The 26,688-nt window shown below is 44.1% G+C and overlaps 1 protein-coding gene across 1 annotated transcript; it reads left to right on the top strand.

The window, feature by feature from the left end:
• The first annotated feature begins 910 nt into the window (after positions 1-910).
• LOC106567945 (protein Wnt-11) lies at positions 911-26,137 on the top strand. The gene is made up of 6 exons (XM_014137859.3): positions 911-1,123; positions 2,602-2,797; positions 4,404-4,648; positions 6,741-7,018; positions 13,103-13,395; positions 25,041-26,137. The coding sequence occupies exons 2-6, from the start codon at positions 2,715-2,717 to the stop codon at positions 25,213-25,215; spliced, it is 1,074 nt and encodes a 357-aa protein (XP_013993334.1). The 5' UTR covers positions 911-1,123; positions 2,602-2,714; the 3' UTR covers positions 25,216-26,137.
• Positions 26,138-26,688: the final 551 nt, after the last annotated feature.

Here is a 26,688-nt window from a genome sequence, read left to right as displayed (position 1 = left end):
AAATCGTTAAAGACTAACCTCCCAAGCCATAGACTATTCTCTCTGCTTCCGCACGGCAAGCGGTACCGGTGCATCAAGTCTGGCACCAACAGGCTCTTGGACAGCTTCTATCCCCAAGCAATAAGACTGATAAATAGTTAACAAAATAGCTACACGGACTATCTGAGTTAACCTTGTATCGTTATTGACCTTTTGTTTTAGTTTTGTACTCTCTCTATGCACACTCACAGGGCCCTACACACTCACACACACACTCACAGAGCCCTACACACACACTCACACATCTGTTCACTCACACATAATATGCACATACGTTTGTACAGACTCTACACACGGACATTCATTCACATACAAGCTGCTGCTACTCTGTTTATCTTATATACTGTTGCCTTTTCACCTTACTCCTATACATACAGTATCTACCTCAATCACTGCAGTATCCCTGCACATTGTAAATATGGTATAGGAACTGACCCTGCAGTATGTTTACTTACTTATTGTGTTTTTAATATTTCTTCTTATTTCTCATGTTTTTTTTTCTAGTATTACATTGTTATTGATTACTGCATTGCTGGGTTTTGAGTTCGCAAGAAAGGCATTTCACTGTACTGGGTATGTGACATTAAAACTTGAAACTATTCGTGGTTTCTATTATATATTAGACTATTATCATTGTTGTGAGCATTAGTGTTGGGGGCAACCTAGAAAATAAAACTGCGAAAATATATAACAAAAACTATAACGCAATTGGTTCAAATGATCTAACATGTTGAGCAAGATTGGACAATGACAGGGTGGGTATTTTACCTCTCTCCTTGGAAGTCCAAATTCAACCCGCTTTGTTATGCTAATTGTGCCTGACATCACCAGTGAGATCAAAGCGGCGCAGGAGTACTTATGAGTTGAGGCAGCCGCACTGCCATGAGTCCAACACATTCCGCAGCGAGAGGCACTGCACGCTGAATAACCTGCGAGAGAGAAGAGGTAGCCGCTGTTGCTGGGGAGTAAACGATGCTTACTTCTTCTTTGGATTCATTTGAATTGCGAAATTGTGGATTTATACGAATTTGTGGAGGATATTGAATTCAAAAGGATATTACACTGACACGAATTATCATTAAAGGTGAGGAGCAATGGTCTAGTTTCATGACATGACTATCAAAGTATAAAGTTATCGATAACATGCTTATTTTCAGAGTTTGATAGCTTTTAATTGCTTGAACACGAACTAGGCTGTTTAAAGATTAGGCTACTATATATCTGATTTTAGTTCTGATAGATAATATCCAAGATATTTTCGAATAAAGACTCGAGTGTAGGCTACCTTATTAACTTGAACGTGACTCATACTACATTTTAAGAGTAACTTTATTTTCCTCTTGTTCCCAGTGCGACTGAATAGAGGTAGAAGGCTATAATAACAAGGAGACAGCTTCAAACATGCCGATAGAGGGGAAATTGAAAGAGAACGATGCGGATTAAAGTTCCAATATTTAGGTTTAGCGGCTGATATGGCTATATTATACAAAGGGAATTTAATAATAGATATTTGTTGAAGATGATCATGGGGAAAACTATTAATTTCATTGACAGTTCCACCCCACACAAAAGCCCAATGTAACCTCTGCATACATAGAGTGGTTTCCCTCGCATAAACCCAATGCACCTTATATAAAATGGGAGATCGGGACAAATGGAACTTACCACAACTGTAAGGCTTTGTAAAGAAATGTTAAATGTCTTTAAATGTTTAAGTGTTGAATAAATGTTTTTCATGTAAAATCGGATTTTCTTATCTAAACTGATTGCCTGCTGATAGTTGATTGCTTGCTAACCGTTATACCACATGTGCTGTAGCTGACATTTCCAAAGGGTCTGATGTTGTACAGCGTAGCCAATTTAGATCACAACTCGCAACATGTATATAAATTAGGCTATAGGTTTGTAATACCCACATAGTTAGAGATGCTTTGGAAGATTTGCAACATGGTGAAAATAGAGTGAAATAATAGTGTTATTATACTGTCTTATTATTTGTGTTGATGAGACGTATTTAAGCAACTATTATTTCCACTTTAAATATCACTATAATCAGTGAGATGAGTGTTTTGTTTGAGGCATAAAATTCAAGTTATTTTCAAAGAGCTTCCATATCATCACACGACAATAAAAACCCTATCTGATGGAGGTAATGCCCTGGACAAGTAGTGCCGTGTCTGCTGTAGGGTAGTGTGCTCTGCTGGTGTGTTGTTGCCATCCACTGATCATATTACTATCTGAAATGTATCTGAAGTTAAGCAGAAATTACAATTCAGTTTGTGTGTGTGTGTGTGTGTGTGTGTGTGGGGGGGGGGGGGATCTGTCAACTCTCAATAGCCCCTGCAGTGAGTGTTGTTGCGCCAGTGGGAAGGATGTGCACAAGAGTTCCACAATTAATACATTTCTTGAAATAGGGTTTTAGATTTCTCTATTACTTTTCCACTATACATAAGAAATGTGGCAGTGAACAAAACCATTATAGCATAGATTATCTTTTGGCATTTTGTTTTGAATAGTGTGGAGTGTTCCTTTAATGGTGTATTTTTCTATTCCACCAAACAGGGTAAAGAGGGGGAGACGGTGTCATGGCAGTTGACTTGTGATTGCACCTATAAGAGCCTAAAAGCCAACAGCCACCTGCATTACTGTCATCTCTAAGTTGGAACACTATCATTATGAAGAAAACGTCTAACACCCTCCCACTCTGTCTGCTTACCATTCTGCTGCTGTCCCAGATCTGCTCCGGCATCAAATGGCTGTAAGGACCTTTTATTTTGTCTTTTATGTGTGTGCATTTTTCCTTTTGCTTTACTGTTTATTGTGGCCTGTGTTGTGCATAGGCAGTAAAACAGAAGCTGGGGCTCTCCAAGTCCTTCTTGTTTCCTACTGTATTTAATCTAAACCTGCAGAAAAATTTAATATAATTTCAATTTATTGTCCATCTGAGGATGAACATTTGCCACATTTTCTGCCGGTAAAACTAAAAGAAAGGCTGTGCATTATTTCAGTCCAGGTTTTCAATTTGTCCCCTGATGAATGTTAATGAGAAGATTTGAACGGGAATTATGGAGTGAAAAATGAATCTGTTAGAACAGAGTACTCGAAAGCAACAAGCTGCTTGTGTGTTAAACATCATTATAACCAAGAGTGACATAATTTGGAAGTTCTTCCCTTAGATATACACATTCCTCATTGACTTTGGTACATATTTTTCTTTGGTTCATAGATTGATTGACATTTTATGCCTGCACATGATTTGGGATGGTTTTTTACCATCTGTAGCATCTGAAACCTATGAGTGAGTTGTTGTAAGATTTCTATAGGCTATAACAGTCGAACAGCAAATGTGCCTCAGAGAGAGAGAGATGGGGATTGCATGACATTGTGCTAAATCCTATAGTAGAAAGGGTCTCTCCCAGCCTTGATATTTCTACGGGGCCTGGATGTGAACCAGATGGGGCCATAAACACCTGTGAGCTCTGGGTTACCACGAGCACAGGGGAGTCTGTCACAACTTATCGTTGGGCATGGAGTAGCCACTCCCCTCACTCCTAATCCAAAACAGGCTAAAGTGCAGGAGGCACTGGCTGGTTCTCACGGAACTCTCTTTCCCTCGCAGTGCTGCTGCAAGACATAGAAAACAGAGTCAGACACTGACTGACCAGGTTCTCTGGTGGTTTTTCTATGAACTAATCTGCTGTTCTGTCTATGTGCAAATCAAGTATGTGTGCCCCCCCTTTTAGATTTCGTAATCAGATGATTTATGCCAAACACAATTCTCGGTAGAATGCAATCCTTTTAACAATGAAGAATGTAAATGATGATAGATGGATAGATGTAGTCCTGTCAGTTAGATCTGGGTCAGGCTTTTTGCCTATGATGAATTAATAATTTGGCATGTTCTGGAACCTCCTCTGCTGAACTAAATCAGGAGAATAGTCTGATGTCAAGCTGTGGTCTGTTATGTTTTACCTGTTCGTGACTTCTTGAGAGATTTCCATTGGCATCCTCTCTTTGGTATTTTTGTATCTTCCAAGTCAAGTGGTACGAATGCCAAAAATGTTAAAAGTTCCAACAGTTGTGATAATCTGTTTGATTGGTTCAAAACATGTTTGAAGCGCAATGGTTCAGTATGTATCATAACTATAGTTATAGGCCTATAAATTAATATATGTTAGAAGTGAGAAAATGACTTTCAGCTATGGCATCGGCTTTTGCATTCATAAAATCATGTCATATTTCATATAAAAAACGTGAAATATTTTGATCTTGGAATTTTTCAGATGTCATTTTTGCAGTATAGAAACCTCTGAGTTGAAGCCATCATAATGAAGTACTTATAATTACGTCTGTTTCTATTCCAGGGCCCTATCTCACACACCCACATCCTTACACATCAACCAGACCCAGCACTGCAAGCTGCTGCCCGGCCTGGTGTCGTCACAAGCCCAACTGTGTCGGAGCAACCTGGAGCTCATGCAGACCATAATCGCCGCAGCCCGCGAGGTCAAGAAGACCTGCCAGAAGACCTTTGCTGATATGCGCTGGAACTGTTCCTCTATTGATATCCCCAGTGACTCCTCGAAGTATCGTCCAGATCTTGACAGAGGTAGGCCTACTTACTAGTCACAATCTAGGAGAGACCGGGGTTGGTTGTCACACTTTTTACTCTTGTGTGTATTTCTCAGCAATGGGGCCCCTCATATCTTATTCCAACATGGAGTTATAAGCCATCAAACACACTCTACCTGTGACAACCAGCCCCATCGCGGGATAGGATGTCACACAGTATGTTGTTGGTTGTCACAATGTTTGGTAGTAGCTTATTCTTTTGTAACCGGAAATGAAGCAATATAGCATACAGCATCTTAGAAATAGCCTTTCTTTGAACTAAAGATATTTCTAACAAATTCAACATTTTATGCCGTGAGAAAAACATGTGACATTTTGAGTAAATTTGGGTGTGTATGTGTTTGTTTGCACAAGCGTGTGTGTGGGATTTATTATAATGGAGTTGATAGTGACAACCAACCCCAATGCTAATAAAGATGTTAGTTACTACATGGCTGGACCTTGGAACTCAGAAAATAGGTTTGAAATATAGCTCTCCATTTCCTCCTTTCATGGATACTCCCATAATTAAAACAAAAAAGTTAAGAAAATCCCCCCTCACCTATGAAAAACACAAATTCTCCAAACCCCAATGTTTTGACATGCTGACATGAATTGACCAGGTGGATGAGTTCTTTCAAAGAATGCACACATGTTAACCTTACAAATATTGCACAGTGCCATTTAGATTGTCCTTGAGCTGTCTATTAATTATCTGTATTATGTCATGTTTTATGTTTTGTGTGGACCCCAGGAAGAGTAGCTGCTGCTTCAGCAGTAACTAATGAGGATCCTAATAAAATGTCAAATAGCAAAACCCGTGAGACAACAAACCCCAGTCTCCCCTACTGTTTATGGTGCTGTGAGATCAATGGATTGAAATGGTGGTGAGAGATCCATTGTGCTAGGTGTGCAACCTAAACGTTTTATTCAATAGAACTAGGAGTGATCATCTCAGACCAAATTATCAGCACAGTAGAAACTCTGTGTTCTTGGTGGGATTCAAAAAGCTAATTCAAGTGTTGCAGGAGATCATTTACAAGCGAGAGTTTAAAGCCTTAATCATCGTCCTTGGGGGTCTTTTGTGCTCTGAGGGCAGAGCAGACTGGGCCAAGCAAAGGCTACCATTCTTCTTTGTGTCCCCTTGAAAGAAAGAAAATTGTCCTTTATCACCCTAGCCACCCACCTCCCTAATATCCGTGCTACAAAGTCCTTCTCTTTATGTTCCAAGTACTTGATGTGGTTGTCTTCATAGCTTAACAGTGCCTTGACTCTCTTTTGTGGCACAATAGATTCCATTCTTCATGTGAGAGATAGTATTGAGTTTGACAGTGACTATTAGAAGGGATCTAGACATCTTTTTTGTGACAACTCATCCTTCTCAGTTTTAAATCCCTTTTACGTCACACAGTACCTACATGCATCTGGTTTTCTATAGTAATGCAAGATGTTAAATATTATCGGCGAACTCAACTGAACATACGTCGTATGAATAGGCAGGCTCTTAGTTGCTCCTTCCAGTACAAAGCATTAGTCATGTATACAGTACGTGCATACAGATTTTGATGGATAATTGTCTCATTATATGCACACTCCTTTCAGTGATTTGTCTGAGAATCTTTCCATGTTCTGTACTTCTACTTTGATGGGTTTATTTCCATTGCCAAAAGGATCTTTGCTGAGCCAGGCAGAGCCAATGTCAGTTCCAGTTTTACTGAGTTTGGGTGAAGATATATATATATATATAAATAAAAAACACAACAAAGAGCTGGCTCCTAATCAAAGATTTAAGGAGACAGCTACACGATGATGCGCCTCAGAAGACAAGCTCCATCTGTCAACTGTGAGACCAGTCTTGAGAAGCCACTGGCCAACAATAGACTAGTGGTCTTCTTTATACAGGGATGTTTTTGTGGTCTGGCTGGTTCTTCCTGTCTCCTACCTCCATCGTCCAGCATTGACATATCTGCCCTCTGTGTGTACACACTTCATCACCTACATTAGATCCATATGATCCACTCCGGCTGTATAACCATATCTGTCGTGAGGCATTTTCCCTCACTCAAAAGGCCTTGTCTTGTTCCAAACAGGCACGAGGGAGTCAGCATTTGTGTATGCCCTGTCTGCGGCGGCCATCAGCCACACCATAGCGCAGGCGTGCACGTCGGGGGACCTGCGCCTGTGTTCGTGCGGCCCCATCCCCGGGGAGATCCCTGAGCCGGGCTACCGCTGGGGCGGATGTGCAGACAACCTGCACTATGGCCTGGTCATGGGCTCCAAGTTCTCTGACGCCCCCATGAAGATGAAGAAGGCAGGCTCCCACGCCAACAAGCTGATGCATCTGCACAACAGTGAAGTGGGGAGACAGGTACAAAGTCATCTTATTATCACAGATCACTGATGACTTACTGTTCATTCTATGTGGTAGTATTCAGAGGTGGGACCAAGTCACTGTTATTTGAGTCACAAGCAAGTCACAAGATCTGAGTCTCAAGCTGAGTCCCAAGTAGAACGAGTCAAATCTCGAGTCATATCTAAGTCATGCATTCCAGGAACAATTCAAGTCGAGTCAAGTCACAAGTTTTTTCAAGTCAAGTCTCAAGTCAAGTAAAAAAATAAAACCTATACATGCAATGACTGTTTATTGAGGCTTCCTGACAGCCCTTTTCATTATTTTGTCTATAACATATTTTGATTATGTTATAATATATTTTGCAACTAATTCCAAATGCAAGCTTCATAATGTAAGTCAATTATACATTTCAAGCAGTTTTGACATACCTAAAGAACAGTAGCTAGGCCTATGCTAGTAATTTATGACTGATGCCCCATTGCTGGTGAGCTTGCAAAGTAAACAGTTAATATTTTTGATCAACAAACAATATTTGGAGCTAGATATATATTTATGGCAATCTTCTCTCCCTAGCTAGCTTAGTGGTTCTCAAATGTTTTGACCTGCAAGATCCCAAAAATAATTGGTTAAAAGTTTGCGACCCACACACACACATGCCCGCGGCACATACGCTAACACGTGCACATAATCGCTGCGCAAATGTAGCCTGTCATTACAGCCATTACAACCATTCCTGTTAGCAGCCAATAACAACTAGAGATATTATGTCACTTCTCTGGAGTCCAGAGCAAGCAAAATACTGCCAACCTGTAAAAAGTGGAGGTTGCAGGATCGTCTGGAAAGCATTGTCTGTCTGCACTGCACGCTTAGTGCTTCACTTTGGAGGGCTGCCTGCCTGCCTAATGCTCGTTGCCACCTGAACTGGGTAGCCCTTTCCTTCTTCAAAAATACCGTCATTAATTCGCCAGAATGTTACATTTTCATCCCATAATATTGAAGGCAGTGCGATGTTATAGCAAGCCTTAGACATGATATAGCCAGTAGCCACCCAAACTAGGACTATTTTAAATATGAACATGATCAATGAAATCAGCAGGTAGCCTATTATTGTTCTGGCAAAGATGCCTCCGTGGTTGATTTCTAAACTGTATATTATATGGATAAATAATATAAACGTAGGCCTACTGTGTTTTTGTCAGGCAAAACAGGAGAAAATAATGCAAGTTATTACTGGTCACGAATCTCTGGATATGCGCGCTCGCCTTTGCGCGTCAATGCTGATGACTGATCATTGGTCAACAATCAAGATCTGCAACTTTTTGGTTCTGAAGCACAGATGAGATGTTTTTGAGACAATCTTTTGGTATAATACCATAGGGTAGGTCTATATTAGAAACCAGATCAAACAGGCAAAGGTATATACACTATATATAAAATATAATATATATGCATATGTAGCCTATTAAAAAATGCATGAAAAATATGTATTTTTCCCATTCAGCTTCATACTCGCGACCCCCCAAAACGCTCTCCCTTTGAGAACCTCTGCGCTAGGTCTTCCGACCTGTGTTGATTAACAGTTTGCTGGTCCAATTCATTAGCCAATCTGTTGCACGTTCTTTTGTATGTCGATGCTGCGGCTACTGTCTCTGGCTGCTTGGAGAGTAATCCACAGAGACTCTGTGCCACAAAATGAGTGAAAACATTTTACAAAACCTAGCCAGATAATTTCAAGTCATCATTCTCAAGTCAATGTCGAGTCACAAGTCTTAACTCTTGTGTGGTGTTCATGTTTTTGTTATTCCCCCAATGAATAGACCCACAACATTATTGGGTTTTTAAAACAATACAGCCATAACAATTTACATAAAAATAGTTAATACCTAGATGTTGACTTATATAAATTACAAGCAATATAGACAGCATACATATCAATAAAAGCGCTCTTTTTTTATATAAAATTGAATTTTTGTTAACAGAAATCTATTTTTAATCAAGACATGGGTCGAATAAATCATGTTTATCTTGAACGAATATAAATTAAACAAGGTTTTCATCACTATTGATGTTTATTGCTTTGAACTGAACAAATTGAAAGGACACATTTTTCTGTATTTTATGGAACTGATAAATGAGCCCCATTGAACACAAATTAAGGCCGGTATACACATCACATGAGGGACAGAGTTTTACTGTGTGTGTGTAGCAAATGTATTTATTGCACTTGATGGATGTGTACTGTGTCTTCCTGTCCTTCCTGTCCTTCTTCCACACACATCGCAGCGCTTCTTCTTGTTGCTACCGGCTGAAATCTACAATGATGAAAACACAGTTCAGGAATTTTACTAACATCTCACTCGCTCACATATATAGTTACAGCAGGCCAAGTTAGGAGAGTCAGACACACATGCAACAACATCACTCACACTTACTTCCGGTATTGGAGTTGTTCTGTGTTTCGGGCGGATGGGGCACCAGCATCCTCCTCCTGAATCATCCTCACGATGGCTGCAGAAGCTGGGGTCCTTGGGATATGTTGCCTCCTCTAGATTTGAGGTCTCACCAATGCCTTGCCCAGCTCCTCGAGAAAGAGCTGTGTCCTCTGGAGCTTCCCTCTGTTCCAATCTGGGTTCAACGCCATCCAGATGACAAACGTGTTGTAAGCCGAGATGTCCAAGATGTTGAAGAATATCACAAGGGCCCAGCGTAGGGTTCTTCTTTTGCAGCTGTAACCAGCTTGTCTAAATTGTCCACCGCTCCTTTTGTGGCATTGTAATCCATTATGATTTCTGTTTTTTGATGTTCCTGGCCACAGATTCTCCCATCCCTATGCAGCATATTCACGAGTACCACATTTTTGCCTTTCTTTGGCACGTAGGACACTAGGGACGTGTCGGCCTGAGGTGGGAGCTCTGGCTTGTTTTTTCATACTGTTCCTACCATCGTCTTGAGGAACTCCTGTCCCAGCTTGTGCGAAGTAAAAAAGTTATCGGATGTGATGTTGTGGCCACCGAGTCCCTGTGTCACATCCAGGACAACCCGCATCCCTTGGTTCTTCTCAGAGGCTCCTCCATCTGGCTTCCCTGTATACACTTGCAAGTTTCACACATATGATGAAATAGCATCACAAGCAGTCCAGATCTTGATTCAATATTTTGCGGGTTTAGACTGTATGTACTGCCTGAAGGGGCAGCAGCCCCTAAATGGCATAAGCTGCTCATCAACAGTAACGTTGGGCCCAGGGATGTAAAACAGGAGAAGGCGGTCCACCCACTTGTCCCACACTGACCTGATTGCAGCTAGCTTGTCTCTCTGCCGCCGAGCTGGTCTGGTGGCTCAGTTATCGAAAGCGGATAATCCTGGAAATAATGTGTACATTTTCCAGAGACATTGTTGCATGGAAAAGTTATCTGCCAGTTTCTGCATTCCACAGGGATTCTGCGGATTTCCCATTGGATCTAAAAATACCAGCAAGAATAAGAACCCCAAAGTATGCATGTAAATGAGTTTGGCCCATCTCCTTCCATCTCTCTCCAAAAACACACCTGCCCTCCAAATTAGTGCAGTCCAGAATGGTTTTCAGGATGGTGTCTGGGATGAACAGTTCAAAAGAAGACTTTATGTCCTGCACATGAGTAACCGCCATCCGCGTCGGCCCTGGTTGTATCCTTATCACATTGGCAGCCATGCGGTGTGGCTCATTCTTTGGGCAAGAAGACCATTCAATGTCACCATTTTTTTACATCTATATTTCTCCTCCTGCAGGCTGCTGACGAGCTGGTTGCACACGGGCTGGCTGCTGATGGGCTGGTTCTGGGGCTGGCTGAGGGTCAATCTCATCCTCTTCTTCCAACTAACTGTCAGACTCCGAATTGACAGAGATTTGATCCTCATATTCTGAAATGTCTTCATCTTCCAAAGTGGAAGATGCTCCTTCCACACTACTATAGCTTCTCTCTCTGCAAAAATTATTTCTAAGGCCCTCTGAGCAGAGATTATTTTTTGCCATACTGATTGATTGTGGTAAGGAGCTACAATGTATCAGACTAATGTATTATAATAACATTGTGCACGTTCCCACAAGACATTGTGTAGTTTCACACACTACAAAGGGTAAAGAGTGCAAGAATAGCGGGATACAGGCAGACAGGCAGGGAGAGAGCCAGGTTAGGAGGAGGAAGACAGAGTGAAGGCACACAGTAAACCTTTTTGTTGAATTTTTACTTGTTTTCACCTACACATACACTTTTCCACACTTTTATTACCCTCGGGTCCAGTGGACCCGAACACCACATATGTAATAAAAATGTGTAGGGAGGTGCACAGTTATGCACTCAATGAAAAGTTGTTATTTTACATGTTCTTCATATAACATTGAAAATGGGTCCCACAGACCCGAACACCGCACAAGGGTTAAGGCTAGTAGTAGTAGTAGTAGCAGCAGTAGGAGGAGCAGTAGTAGTTTGGCTTGAAAGATGGATATATGGATGACTATTTGGGCATACAGTCCATTCGGAAAGTATTCAGACCTCTTGAGTTTTTCCACATTTTGTAACATTACAGCCTTATCCTAAAATAGATTAAATAGTTTTTTTCCTCATCGATCTACACACAATAACTCATAATGAAAAAGCGAGAAAAAAAAATGAAATATAACATTTACATAAGTATTCAGACCCTTTACTCAGTACTTTGTTAAAGCACCTTCTCTGCAGATCCTCTCAAGCTCTGTCGGGTTGGATGGGGAGCGTCGCTGCACAGCTATTTTCAGGTCTCTCCAGAGATGTTAGATCGGGTTCAAGTCCGGCCTGGGCCACTCAAGGTCATTCAGAGACTCCTGCATTGTCTTGGCTGTGTGCTTAGGGTTGTTGTCCTATTGGAAGGTGAACCTTCACCCCAGTCTGAGGTTCTGAGCGCTCTGGAGCAGGTTTTCATCAAGGATTTCTATGTACTTTGCTCTGTTCATCTTTCCCTCGATCCTGACTAGTTTCCCAGTCCCTGCTACTGAAAAACATCCCAACACCATGATGCTTCCGCCACCATGCTTCACCGTATGAATGGTGCCAGGTTCCCTCCATACGTGACACTTGGTATTCAGACCAAAGAGTTCAATCTTGGTTTCATCAGACCAGAGAATCTTGTTTCTCATGGTCTGAGAGTCCTTTAGGTGTCCCTTGGCAAACTCCTAGCGGGCTGTCATGTGCCTTTTAGGAGGAGTGAGGAGTGACTTCCATCTGGCCACTCTACCGTAAAGGCCTGATTAGTGGAGTGCTACAGAGATGGTTGTCCTTCTGGAAGGTTCTCCAATCTCCACAGAGGAACGCTGGAGCTCTGTCAGAGTGACCATCTGGTTCTTGGTCACCTCCCTGGCCAAGGCCCTTCTCCCCCGATTGCTCAGTTTTGCCGGGCGGCCAGCTCTAGGAAGAGTCTTGGTGGTTCCAAACATCTTACATTTAAGAATGATGGAGGCCACCGTGTTCTTGGGGACCTTCAATGCTTCAGAAATATTTTGGTACCCTTCCCCAGATCTGTGCCTCGACACAATCTTGTCTCGGATCTCTACGGACAATTCCTTCAGCCTCATGGCTTGGTTTTTGCTCTGAAATGCCCTGTCAACTGTGGGACCTTATATAGACAGGTGTGTGCCTTTCCAAATCATGTCCAATCAATTGAATTTACCACAGGTGGACTCCAATCAAGTTGTAGAAACCTCTCAAGGATGATCAATGGAAACAGGATGCACCTTACTTCAATTTCGAGTCTCATAGCAAAGGGTCTGAATACTTATGTAAATAAGGTATTTCTGTTTAAAAAAAATTGTAATTTTCAAACATTTCTAAAAACCTGTTTTTGCTTTCTAATTATGGGGCATTGTGTGTAGATTAATGAGGAAAAAACAATTTAATACATTTTAGAATAAGGCTGTAATGTAACAAAATGTGTAAAAAGTCAAGGGGTCTGAATACTTTCCGATTGCACTATATATAGCTCTTTTCAGGGCCTATAACTGTAAATCAATCCCCTTGTGCAATCTTTGACATATTTTCTGCTATAGCATCAGCCTCAATAGTAACAGTGTTTTACGTTCACATCCTCCAGGCCCTGAGAGATGCGCTGGTGATGAAGTGTAAGTGTCACGGTGTGTCTGGCTCCTGCTCCATACGGACCTGCTGGAGAGGCCTGCAGGACCTGAAGGACATCGCCATTGACCTGAAGACCAAGTACCTGTCAGCCACTAAGGTGGTGCACAGACCCATGGGTACGCGCAAGCAGCTGGTCCCCAAGGACATTGACATCAGGCCCGTCAGAGAGAACGAACTGGTCTACCTGCAGAGCTCTCCGGACTTCTGTGCCAAGAACGACAAGCTGGGTTCCGTCGGCACCCAGGACAGGTGAGACTGTTACAGGAACTGTGGGTGCGCACTTTGTGTGTATGTGTTTGTGTATGTATGTGTGTATTTGAGGCAGCTACATTAAGGCAGCTATATACAATTTTAAATATTACATGACATTACATTTCATAACACTTTCCACAACACATTAAGTGTGTGCCCTCAGGCCACTAATCTACAATACAAAATCCATGTGTATGAGCCCTATTCTGAGCCAATTTAAATGTTCTAAAGTTATATTAATAACTCTATTGTCCCATTAAATGCAAATATTATTGAAAGTCGAATCAAACACTTCATGAGAGCCCATGAGCTCATGTTGCACAACATTTCAATAGGCTATGCATTTATGTGAGAAAACAGAGTGATGGCTATATTTATTTCTCAATTTTCCTAATATTAAGCAAATATTAAGCACATTGCTTATCTTTACAACAGGAGTATAGCCTACCTGACTGGCATGAAAATGAACTACAGGAAAGCATCCTCCATTCGCTATTTAAGTGCATAGATGACATGTATTTTTTCCCGCTGCCCCTGTTTCGATACAGGTGCATGTTAATGGTCCATTCTAAATCAAAACAAATTTCACACATATATATTATTTAGTACATGTAAAGACAAGATTAAATCAAGAATAGACTGATGGGTGACAATATTAGCCTATCAATTGTGAATTATATACTATCACATGTGAATGATACCCAGCTTTTTTTTGTGACTTTTTAGAATCATAGTCGCACACCTCATGTAGCCTAGACCGTAGGCCTATATGTTTTGATAAGGTTTGTATCACAACTAAAGTGGCCAAATAACTTCTTAAAATGAAGCACATTAATACTCTTTACAAGGGGTGTAGAGCTTAACTGTCATACTGTCAAGGCTGTGGGTAACTGGTGAAAGGAGTCAGGCGCAGGAGAGCTGAGATGCGTGGACAAGGTATTTAATTCAAGAAAACAACAGTATAAACACAATACTATGGTACTGGAAAAATACCGGTACCACGAAATAAACGGGCGTAAATAACAAAACCCGGTAACAATATACCAGCCGTCAGATACAGCCTTACAAATAAAACAAACACGCACACAAACATGGGGGAAACCAGAGAGTTAAATAATGAACATGTAATGGGGGAATTGAAACCAGGTGTGTAAAAACCAAAGACAAAACAAATGGAAAATGAAAAGTGGATCGGTGATGGCTAGAAGGCCGGTGACATCGACCGCCGAACGCCGCTCGAACAAGGAAAGGGACCGACTCCGGCGGAAGTCGTGACAGTACCCCCCCCCTTGACGCGCAGCCCCAGCAGTGCGCCGACACCGGCCTCGGGATGACCCGGAGGGCGAGGGGTCCAATACGTCCTCCACCGGCACCCAGCATCTCTCCTCCGGACCGTACCCCTCCCACTCCACGAGGTACTGAAGGCCCCTCGCCCGACGCCTCGAGTTCAGAATGGATCGGACTGCATACGCCGGGGCCCCCTCGATGTCCAGAGGGGGTGGAGCAACCTCCCACACCTCAGACTCCTGGAGTCGACCAGCTACCACCGGCCTGAGGAGAGACACATGGAACGAGGAGTTAATACGGTAATCTGGGGAAGCTGTAAACTGTAACAAACCTCGTTCACTCTCCTTAGGACTTTGAATGACCCACAAACCGCGGACCCAGCTTCCGGCAGGGCAGACGGAGGGGCAGGTTTCGGGTCAAGAGCCAGACCCAGTCCCCCGGTGCGAACACCGGGGCCTCACTGCGATGACGGTCTGTGCTGGCTTTCTGACGCCTCACAGCCCGCTGAAGGTGCACATGAGCGGCGTCCCACGTCTCCTCCGAGCGCCTAAACCAGTCGTCCACCGCAGGAGCCTCGATCTGGCTCTGATGCCATGGCGCCAGAACCGGCTGGTACCCCAGTACGCACTTGAAAGGGGGAGAGGTTGGTAGAGGAGTCGCGGAGCGAGTTCTGGGCCATCTCTGCCCAGGGTATGAACGTTGCCCACTCCCCCGGCCGGTCCTGGCAATAAGACCGCAGAAACCTACACACATCCTGGTTTGCTCTCTCCACCTGCCCGTTACTCTCGGGGTGAAAACCTGAGGTAAGGCTGACAGACCCCCTGACGTTCCATGAATGCCCTCCAGAAACCTTGACATGAACTGGGGACCTCGATCGGATACTATGTCCTCAGGCACCCCGTAGTGCCGGAAGACGCATGTGAACAGGGCCTCCGCAGTCTGTAGGGCCATAGGGAGACCGGGCAAAGGGAGGAGACGGCAGGACTTAGAAAACCGATCCACAATGACCAGGATCGTGGTGTTACCCTGTGAGGGAGGCAGATCCGTCAGGAAGTCCACCGACAGGTGCGACCACTGCTGTTGTGGAACGGGTAAGGGTTGTAACTTCTCTCTGGGCAGGTGCCTAGGGGCCTTGCACTGGGCGCACACCGAGCAGGAGGAAACATAAACCCTTACGTCCTTAGCCAAGGTGGACCACCAGTACTTCCCACTAAGACAGTGCACAGTCTGACCGATGCCCGGATGACCAGAGGAAAGTGACGTGTGGGCCCAATAGATCAAACGGTCACAGACAGCAAACGGAACGTACAGACTCCCAGCTGGACACTGGGGGGGAGTGGGCTCTGTACGTAACGGCTGTTCGATGTCCGTGTCCAGCTCCCACACTTACCGGTGCCACCAGGCAAGAGGCTGGGAGTATGGGAGTGGGATCCATGGACCGCTCCTCTGTGTCATACATCCGGGACAGTGCGTCTGGCTTCTCGTTCTGGGAACCTGGTCTGTAGGACAGGGTGAAAACAAAACGGCTAAAGAACATGGCCCACCTTGCCTGGCGAGGGTTCAGTCTCCTCGCCGCCCGGATGTACTCCAGATTGCGGTGGTCCGTCCAGATGAGAAAAGGATGTTTAGCCCCCTCAAGCCAATCTCTCCACGCCTTCAAAGCCTTGACAACAGCCAACAACTCCCGGTCCCCCACGTCATAGTTTCGCTCCGCTGGGCTGAGCTTCTTCGAAAAGAAGGCACAGGGGCGGAGCTTTGGTGGCGTACCCGAGCGCTGAGAAAGCACGGCTCCTATCCCAGCCTCAGATGCATCCACCTCCACTATGAATGCCAAAGAGGGATCCGGATGAGCCAGCACGGGAGCCGAGGCAAACAGAGCCCTCAGCTGACCAAAAGCCCTTTCCGCTTCAGCTGACCACTGCAAATGCACCGGTCCCCCCTTCAGCAGTGAGGTAATGGGAGCTGCTACCTGACCAAAACCCCGGATACACCTCCGGTAGTACTTGGCAAACCCTAGAAACCGCTACACTTCCTTTACCGTGGTGGGAGTCGGCCAATTACGCACGGCTGTAATGCGGTCACTCTCCATCTCCACCCCTGAAGTGGAAATGCAGTACCCTAGGAAGGTTACGGACTGTTGGAAAAACAGGCATTTCTCAGCCTTGACGTACAGGTCATGCCCCAACAGTCGACCAAGCATCCTGCGCACCAGGGACACATGCTCGGCGGGTGTAGCGGAGTATATCAGAATGTCGTCGATATACACCACTACACCCTGCCCGTACAGGTCCCGGAAGATCTCGTCTACAAAGGCATGGAAGACTGATGGAGCATTCATCAACCCATACAGTGAACGAGGTACTCATAGTGCCCTGAGGTGGTACTAAATGCCGTCTTCCACTCGTCCCCCTCCCGGATACACACCAGGTTGTAAGCGCTCCTGAGATCCAATTTTGTGAAGAAGCGCGCCCCGTGCATTGACTCGATCGCACTGGCTATGAGAGGCAGCGGGTAACTGTACATCACAGTGATTCGGTTGATTCCTCGATAGTCAATACACGGGCGCAGACCTCCATCCTTCTTCTTCACAAAAAATAAACTCGAGGAGGCAGGTAAAGTGGAGGGCCGAATGTACCCCTGCCCCAGAGATTCGGAGACATATGTTTCCATAGCCACCGTCTCCTCTTGCGACAGGGGATACACGTGACTCCTGGGAAGTGCTGCGTCTACCAGCAGATTTAGCGCACAATCCCCCCGTCGATGGGGTGGTAATTGAGTCGCCTTCTTTTTACAGAAGGCGAGAGCCAAATCGGCATATTCAGAGGGGATGCGCACGGTGGAGTCCTGGTCTGGACTTCCGCCATAGTAGCACCGACAGAAACCCCTAAACACCTCCCTGAGCACTTTCGTGACCACCCCGTGAGAACCCTCTGTTGCCATTAAATAGTGGGGTCATGACAGGCCAACCAGGGTAGGCCCAGCACCACAGGAAACGCAGGAGAATCAATAAGGAATAGACGGATTCTCTCCTTGTGACCCTCCTGCGTAACCATGCCCAGTGGAGCGGTGGCCTCCCTAATTAGCCCTGACCCTAATGGTCGACTATCTAGGGAATGCACAGGGAAGGGCATATCCACAGGAACAATGGGGATCCCTAAACTATGGGCAAATGATCTGTCAATAAAATTCCCAGCTGCGCCTGAATCTACGAGCGCCTTATGCTCGGAATGCGGGGAAAACTCAGGAAAATTAATAAAAACATGTGAGCAACAGGGGGCTCTGGGTGAGCCTGGTGCCGACTCACCTGGGGTGACACGAGAGTGCCCTGCCTGCTGCCTCGGCTCCCAGAGGAACCTCCCCAGCACCGACCGGCAGTGTGCCCTCTGCGGCCACAGATGGTGCATGGAACGGCCCCTCCTCCGGTCGCCCTAAGTGCAGCACCTCCCAGCTCCATAGGCATCGGAGCGGTGGTGCTGGGGGATGGAACCGACAGACCCCGATCTGGACGTCCGTGGGTAGCCAGCAGGTTATCCAGCCGGATGGACAGGTCCTCCAGCTGGTCGAATGTGAGAGTGGTGTCCCTGCAGGCCAACTCCCGACGGACGTCCTCGCGCAGACTGCACCGGTAGTGATCAATCAGGGCCCTGTCGTTCCATCCCGCGCCGGCGGCCAGGGTCCGGAATTCCAACGCGAACTCCTGTGCGCTCCTCGTCCCCTGCCTCAGGTGGACGAGACGTTCACCGGCCACTCTACCCTCAGGCGGATGGTCAAAGACTGCCCAGAAGCGGCGGGTGAAATCCTCAAAGTCCTCTAACACCGCTTCTTCTTCCCCCCATACGGCGTTGGCCCACTCCAGGGCTTTCCCTGAGAGGCAGGAGATGAGGGCGAAGGAGCTGGGTGGACAGTTGCCAGGTAGAGCTCTAGCTGGAGCAAGAACCCCTGACAACCCGCCACCGTTCCATCATACTCCTTCGGGAGGGCGAGCCGTATCCCACTGGGCCCGGGTGAAGGAGGGGTGAGTGATGGTGAGACTGGTGGTGCTGGTGGAGCTGGTGGAGACGCTGGAGGGACTCCTCTTCTCTCCCAGCACTCCATGGTTTGTAGCACGCGATCCACGGCGCTGCCGAGATGCTGCAGCATGGCAGCATGCTGCTGGACTCGCTCCTCAACCCCTAATGCTGGGGCACCTGCTCCTGCTGACTCCATTCCTTTAGGTGCGTGTTTCTGTCAAGGCTGTGGGTAACTGGGGAAAGGAGTCAGGCGCAGGAGAGCTGAGATGCGTGGACAAGGTATTTAATTCAAGAAAACACCAGTATAAACACAATACTATGGTGCTGGAAAAATACCGGTATCACGAAATAAACGGGCGTAAATAACAAAACCCGGTAACAATATACCAGCCGTCAGATACAGCCTTACAAATAAAACAAACACGCACACAAACGTGGGGGAAATCAGAGGGTTAAATAATGAACATGTAATGGGGGAATTGAAACCAGGTGTGTAAAAACCAAAGACAAAACAAATGGAAAATGAAAAGTGGATCGGTGATGGCTAGAAGGCCGGTGACATCGACCGCCAAACGCCGCAAATAAAACAAACACGCACACAAACGTGGGGGAAATCAGAGGGTTAAATAATGAACATGTAATGGGAGAATTGAAACCAGGTGTGTAAAAACCAAAGACAAAACAAATGGAAAATGAAAAGTGGATCGGTGATGGCTAGAAGGCCGGTGACATCGACCGCCGAACGCCGCTCGAACAAGGAGAGGGACCGACTCCGGCGGAAGTCGTGACACATACACACATATGCAGCGTGTGAGTTTCAAGTTTGGGGAACATCATTTTCACCATAAAAATGCAGCTTTATACCAAAAGCATTACATGCATAATCGCCTTTGTGGTCACTTTTGATTATGGTGTTTTCCCGCTAATGGAACATTCTAATGGAACATTCATTCACCGTCAGTTTTTGGGATACTAGCTTACTGCCGTGTGTGCATTGATGGGCTTATAATGCGAAGAAATAGCCTAATAGTTTATTAACATTTTAAGCTAAATGTTCTGATCTGTTGCGTAAGCCTCATTGCCTAAAAAAGTTTTGGGGGATACTAGTGGTTGTATTAATTTGGGATCTATCGCATTCCACGACTGTCCCAGACTATATTTGGAATATTTATTTCTTGCACAGAATAGAATAGGTTAGCTTTTGCACTATGGGGCATAGTAGATTGACATAGGCTAGTGCTTTTGATGTTTGTTAAACCTAATCATCTTGTTGGATGATGAAAAGTAAACGTGGACAGTTCTTCCAATATCTTCAATATGCAACTCGGAATTGGATAAGGATGCGTGCACCCGCTCAACACAGAATAGCCGCATGTGCGCAGTCCCTCAAATCATTTGGAGAAAATGTCCTTTCTATTTTATTTAGCTTTGTTCAATTGTATTATTCATACAATAAAATAATATAAAATAATGCCACGAATTCTAAGAAAATCTTGTCTGCTAAATGAACTAGTGTAGCCCACAGCCATATGGCATAGCCAGATCAGGACCTAACATAAGGACAACTCAGAGTATGATATTCTGTTCTTCTGAAATAGACTATATTTTCTTCATATCATGTTTCGTTAGAGCTGTCTAAAATAAATAATGGATGTATTGTGAAGGTGTAGGCTATATTACATGGATTTATTAGACTTTTTAAAATGTAGACATTCCAACGGTCTGCATCATGTGTAGAAGCCAGGAGATGCTAAATGTGTTTATGTTAATTAACGGTCAATTACCATGAGACCGTCAGTTATTTACTTGACAATTACCGTCTGACGAAATTTTGTGACCGCCACAGTCCTAGTGTCATGGGTGGAGCATTGTGGAAGAATATACAGCCTGATCTTATGTAAATTCGGGGCATTCAAATTACTATGATATATCACGTTCGGTATGGTTACATAAGACAGAAGGTTACTTATAAAGTGAATGTCTAGCAACCCAAAGGTTGCATGTTCGAATCTCATCACGGACAACTTCAGCATTTTAGTCAATTAACAAGTTTGCAACTACTTACTACTTTTTAGCTACTTTGCAACTACTTAACATGTTAGCTAACCCTAACCCTTAACCCTTTAACCTAACTCCAAACCCTAACCTTAACCTAACCCTAACCTTAACCCCCAACCCCTAGCCTAGCTAACATTAGCCATCTATCTAATGTTAGCATTAGCCACCTAGCTAACGTTACCCACAACAAATTAGAATATGCAACATATCATATGTTTTGGAAATTCACAACATATTGTAAGAATTCCAATTCGTAACATATTGTATGAATTGCAATTCGGAAAACATATCATACGAATTGTAATTCGGAGCATACAAAATTATACAAAATGGAAAAATTAACATATTGGAGTGTCCCGAGTTGGAGTGTCCCTAACTGGAGTGTCCCGAATATACATTTACTATGTTACGTCTACCCCTGAATCCAGGTTGTAATATAGGACCTTACAAAATCATAGCTACTCTTTTGTGAAAGCTCTACATACTCAGTATGTTGGCCTGGCTCTGCCTGGTTCCTGCTTCACGGCCATGCAGCTAACATTTAGGAAATTACCAATCCTGTTTGTTTTCTCAAGCGGGGAGTTCGTCCAGGATGTTGATTTACTTAGCTGCCGATCTCCCTGGTGGCAGGAACCATTTTGTTTTGAGAATCCCTGATAAAGCAAGTGGCCCCTGAGATTGGCCTGTCTGTGGTATGTCTGAGCACGTGTCACTGACATGCCCATTGTGACTGGTGCCCTTGTGTTGCTATCAGACAGGGGTGAGTAATGTGGTTATTCTTAGAGCCTGAGTGCATTCAGCTGATATCGATTTGAGAGCACGACACAGAAGGAAGTGGGTAATGGTCCCCAAAGATTAAACAAGATTCTCTCTATTCATCTGAAGGTATTCATTAGGAAATATATGTTGCATGTTGTCTGTCGGACCACTTTGAGAACTTAGTGGGAAGAAGGGGTATTTTCTTTGTCTGGGGTAAAGGCCAGATACAGTTGAAGTCGAAAGTTTACGTACACCTTAGCCAAATACATTTAAACTCAGTTTTTCACAATTCCTGACATTTAATCCTAGTAAAAATACCCTGTCTTAGGTCAGTTAGAATCCCAACTATTTTTAGAATGTGAAATGTCAGAATAATAGTAAAGCAAATTATTTATTTCAGCTTTTATTTCTTTCATCACATTCCCAGTGGGTCAAAAGTTTACATACACTCAATTAGTATTTGGTAGCATTGCCTTTAAATTGTTTAACTTGGGTCAAACGTTTCGTGTACCTTCCACAAGCTTCCCACAATAAGTTGGGTGAATTCTGGCCCATTCCTCCTGACAGAGCTGGTGTAACTGAGTCAGGTTTGTAGGCCTCCTTGCTCGCACACACTTTTTCAGTTCTGTCCACAAACTTTCTATGGGATCGAGGTCAGGGCTTTGTGATGGCCACTCCAATACCTTGACTTTGTTGTCCTTAAGCCATTTTGCCACAACTTTGAAAGTATGCTTGTGGAAGACCCATTTGCTACCAAGCTTTAACTTTCTGACTGATGACTTGAGATGTTGCTTCAATATATCCACATAATTTTCCATTCTCATGAGGCCATCTATTTTGTGAAGTGCACCAGTCTCTCCCACAGCAAAGCACCCCCACAACATGATGCTGCCACCCGTGCTTCATGGTTGGGATGGTGTTCTTCGGCTTGCAAGCCTCCCCCTTTTTCCTACAAACATAACGATGGTCATTATGGCCAAACAGTTACATTTTTGCTTCATCAGACCAGAGGACATTTCTCCAAAAAGTACAATCTTTGTCCCATGTGCAGTTGCAAACCATAGTCTGGCATTTTTATGGCGGTTTTGGAGCAGTGGCTTCTTCCTTGCTGAGCGACCTTTCAGGTTATGTCCATATAGGACTCGTTTTACTGTGGATAAAGATACCTTTGTACCTGTTTCCTCCAGCATCTTCACAAGGTCCTTTGCTGTTGTTCTGGGATTGATTTGCACCTTTCGCACCAAAGTACGTCTCTAGGAGACAGAACGCCTCTCCTTCCTGAGAGGTATGATGGCTGCGTGGTCCCATGGTGTTTATACTTGCGTAATATTGTTTGTACAGATGAACGTGGTACCTTCAGGCATTTGGAAATTGCTCCCAAGGATGAACCAGACTTGTTCATACCTGGAATTTTGGAATTTTTAATTTTCCAAGCTGTTTAAAGGCACAGTCAACTTACTGTATGTAAACTTCTAACCCACTGGAATTGTGATACCGTGAATTATAAGTGAAATAATCTGTCTCTAAGCAATTGTGGGAAAAATGACTTGTGTCATGCACAAAGTAGATGTCCTAACCGACTTGCCAAAACTATAGTTTGTTAACAAGAAATTTGTGGAGTGGTTGAACAACAAGTTTTAATAACTCCAACCTAAGTGTATGTAAACTTCCGACTTCAACTGTATAAAGACCACCTACCTTCTACAAAACTGCGCTAGCCATCTTTGGAAGCCTAGTGGGTTTTCTGCCTTTTGTATCTTTTTCCATGGATATTCATTTTAGTAGCGTAGCTAAATCTCTGCTGGGCTGCAGAAGATGTATGACAAATTTCAATAAGGAGTAGGGTTCAGGGCTCTTGGAGCTGGAAATGCAGAACATTGAAAACAATTCATGCAAATGTCTCTTTAGGCCACTTAACAGATAACCTGAAGACATGCTCCGTGTCAGGTGTAGTCACTGTGCTCCATGCATCTGCTGTCCCCAACCTGATAAGGGGCCCGTAACACGTGGTCTATGGCATATATTCAGTGCTTTACGCTGAGTCACAAGGCATCCCCAGCCTCCTGTGTGACTATGTGTGACGCAGATGTGCCGTGTGGTGTGTGTTTCCACGAGGGTCCCAGGGGTCTGGGGGATGTTTTAACCACACCATTCCACACCTCCTCCTCCCCATCACATGGCCTCAGCGCCATCCACCTCACTCCCATGATCCCTAGCCACTCCACAAGAGATAGTGCACTTTGTTTGACCCTGACAGAGCCGTGTTGAATGGTACACACTTCAGGGTGGCCTTATCTGTGTTTACCCTTCAAGTGAGTTCTAATCTCGCTACTCCTCACCTTGGATATTTTTGACCCCGTTGATAATACCTGGAGTGTAATAGCAGCAAACATATGTGGCCTACTTCTTAGTAAAGGATAGAAATGTTGGAAGCCTCCTTCTGTAGAAAGCTGTCCAGTGATATACCTTGTAGCGACATTCCTTGTGGGGTTAGAATGTGTTCTGTATTAATAAGAAATGCATAACAAGTTAAACCTCAATAACATCCCCAGAGCTGAGGGATGATCAGTATCTCAAAGGCAACAAGCGCTGTGGGTCTCACGAGGGACGGCACCATCGAAGGATGTTTTAGTTCAGAATTGGATTAGTAGCTCTGACTGTGAGACACACAGCTGTGTGAGAGCGATGTGGAGTTTACAGATGGTCATGTCCTTTTGATCCATTAACTTTACACCAGGCACCAGACTGAAAGGTCAGATTTTCTCTGACAAAACATATCTGTGTAGAGCTATTGTTAATTGGCCTGTCCCAAAGGCCACTATTGTAATGAGTCTGTCCTACTTTCCCAATGACTCTAACTTCCCTCCCTCCCGCCCCTCCACCCCAACCCTCCTCGTCCCTTCTCTGTGTCAGCAGTCTTCAGCCATCCTCTCAGTGTCTCTGTCTCTCACCAAGCTGGCCATTAACACTCTGGTATTATAAAACAATGCAATTATGTGGCGCGAGAGTGGGTTAAATAGAGGGAGGGCTCCCGTGTGTATTCACTGTGATTTATGATACAGCTATTCTCTGCTCACTTAAGATGCCCCCAGGCTTAAGAAAGGGTCCCAAGCGAAGCATTCGGTGCCCTGAGACAAAACACAAGGGGAAAATGTTTGGGTGAATGCACAATAAGCATTCGTCAAGCTCACCCTTTTAGAGACATTTGTTAGGCTTGAGATGGTTTCGGAATTGTCCAAAACATTGGACAAAACGTTTTGGGGTTGATCTTTGAGAGAGGAACTCTTCTAAGGTCAATGGGGTTGTTTGAGGGGGGAATCTATTATGGAGACTGGGTTTATGTGTATGTAAATGTTTTAGGGACCTTGAGGGCTTTTCATAAACCACAATGTATTACCAGTGTGTAGAATGGTTTGTTTTTCTCTCATTTGTTTGGGGGCAGAATGAGTGTCATATAGGAATGCAAAAAGTTCTCAAACATAGTTGTAACTTTTTCTTTCTTTCTTCCTTTCTGTCTGTTCACTCCAGGCAATGCAACAAGACGTCCATCGGCAGCGACAGCTGTGACATGATGTGCTGTGGGCGTGGCTACAACCCCTACACAGAGAAGCTGGTGGAGCGCTGCCACTGCAAGTACCACTGGTGCTGCTATGTCACATGTAAAAAGTGTGAGAGGATTGTGGAGAGATACGTCTGCAAATGAGTCCATGTTGTCTACTTCATCCACCCACCCACCTAACCGCCCCACGTCTATGTGCTGGGGCTACAGATAACCAAAGCACTACGTTACCAAGAAGGCTTACTTTTGTCTTAAGCTTTAGCATGTATATTTTGACAAGAAAGTGTTTATTTTTGTTCAATCTTTTTAATTAAACTCTGACTCACAAGCTGGACTTAAAACCTTTTCCATTTTACGAACGCGGACACATGGGTGTTGTGACAATGCCTATCGGTTTACGTGAAGACCACCGTCCTCAAGGATTTTTTCTTTCCTTTCATAAATGTGCATTACACTTGCCGTACTCAGATATCAAATGTCTATTTTCGTATATACTTTTATTAAAATAAATGATATTGGATTTGTTTTTTGAGGAGAGGGACTGTAGACTCCTCGTTTGCTGTTGGGGGTATACTTCCAACCTCGCTCTGATGTTGACACTCACCGTTTACTTCAGAACCATTCCACGGAATTCAAAGGGTTCTGAAGGATCCATGGTGTTTTTCCTCAAATGGTAGTCCTTTCTTCAACAGAGAAAGACACTGAAAGAAAGAGAGGGAAAACGTGCTCAACACACAAAGGGAACTTAAAGTACTTTTAGTTGTGGAACTTTTTTAGTAACTGGTGTTGAACTCTTGAACACTGGAGCTTGACTGGGGACTCGCCTGCAGACACACAGTTCTGTGTGCATCCTCAGGATAAGGACAAAGAACTCCCAGTGTTAGAAACAGCACATTATCCCTATAATGTCTGACATGCAGGTAGTCCAAAGCCTAACACCCAGAGCATATGAACAGAACATGATGCCGTGTTATGATGAACCACTCTTATGTGGCTGTACATAGTCTTTTTGTATGCTGAATTAAAGAAAGAAATATTTATAAACTAATTATAGACTCTTTAACAAGCTCTCAATGTTTTCCTTTCCCAAGACCGCAACTCATCATCATCATCATGGTGAATTTCTTTTTTGTCATTTAGAAGAAACTTGGCAAGAGAAATATGTAACCTCACAGGCTGGTGTTTTTGAAATAGACTAGCTATATTTCTTCCCCCCGAAGCATTACTGTAATTAATGACATCTCAAAGTGTTAAGAAAATAACAGTTTCACACAATGACCTGTGACTGTGAGATAAATGAGCACACTTGTAATGTGTTTTAGTGTTCAATCAGAAGGCCAATTGGGATCAACCTCTCAATTGCAAAAACCCTGGGAAAGTGTTTGTTTGGACATTCTTCACTGTCACAAGGGCTATTAATTATGATTCTATCATGGGTTTAGCCTAACCCTCAAACAATCATCTGAATGAGGAGAGATCTTGGATTGGGCTAAACTTCCAATTAAAAAACAAGGCAAAAGTAAACATGTTGCGCCCCACCTTTCAGAGTTTGCATTTTCAATCTCTTGTTATAGCGCCAAGGGTTACACTATCTGACCAATCAGTATCATTTTGTAA

This window comes from Salmo salar, chromosome 13 (assembly GCF_965601325.2).
Source record: "Salmo salar chromosome 13, fSalSal1, whole genome shotgun sequence".
Lineage (NCBI taxonomy): Eukaryota > Metazoa > Chordata > Actinopteri > Salmoniformes > Salmonidae > Salmo > Salmo salar.
This window is presented reverse-complemented; position numbering and strand designations above follow the sequence as displayed.

Coding starts and splice junctions, on each gene's coding strand:
- LOC106567945 (XM_014137859.3), top strand. CDS start 2,715: ATGAAGAAAACGTCTAACACCCTCCCACTCTGTCTGCTTACCATTCTG. Junction 2,798..4,403: donor TGCTCCGGCATCAAATGGCT/GTAAGGACCTTT, acceptor TTTCTATTCCAG/GGCCCTATCTCACACACCCA. Junction 13,396..25,040: donor TCCGTCGGCACCCAGGACAG/GTGAGACTGTTA, acceptor TGTTCACTCCAG/GCAATGCAACAAGACGTCCA.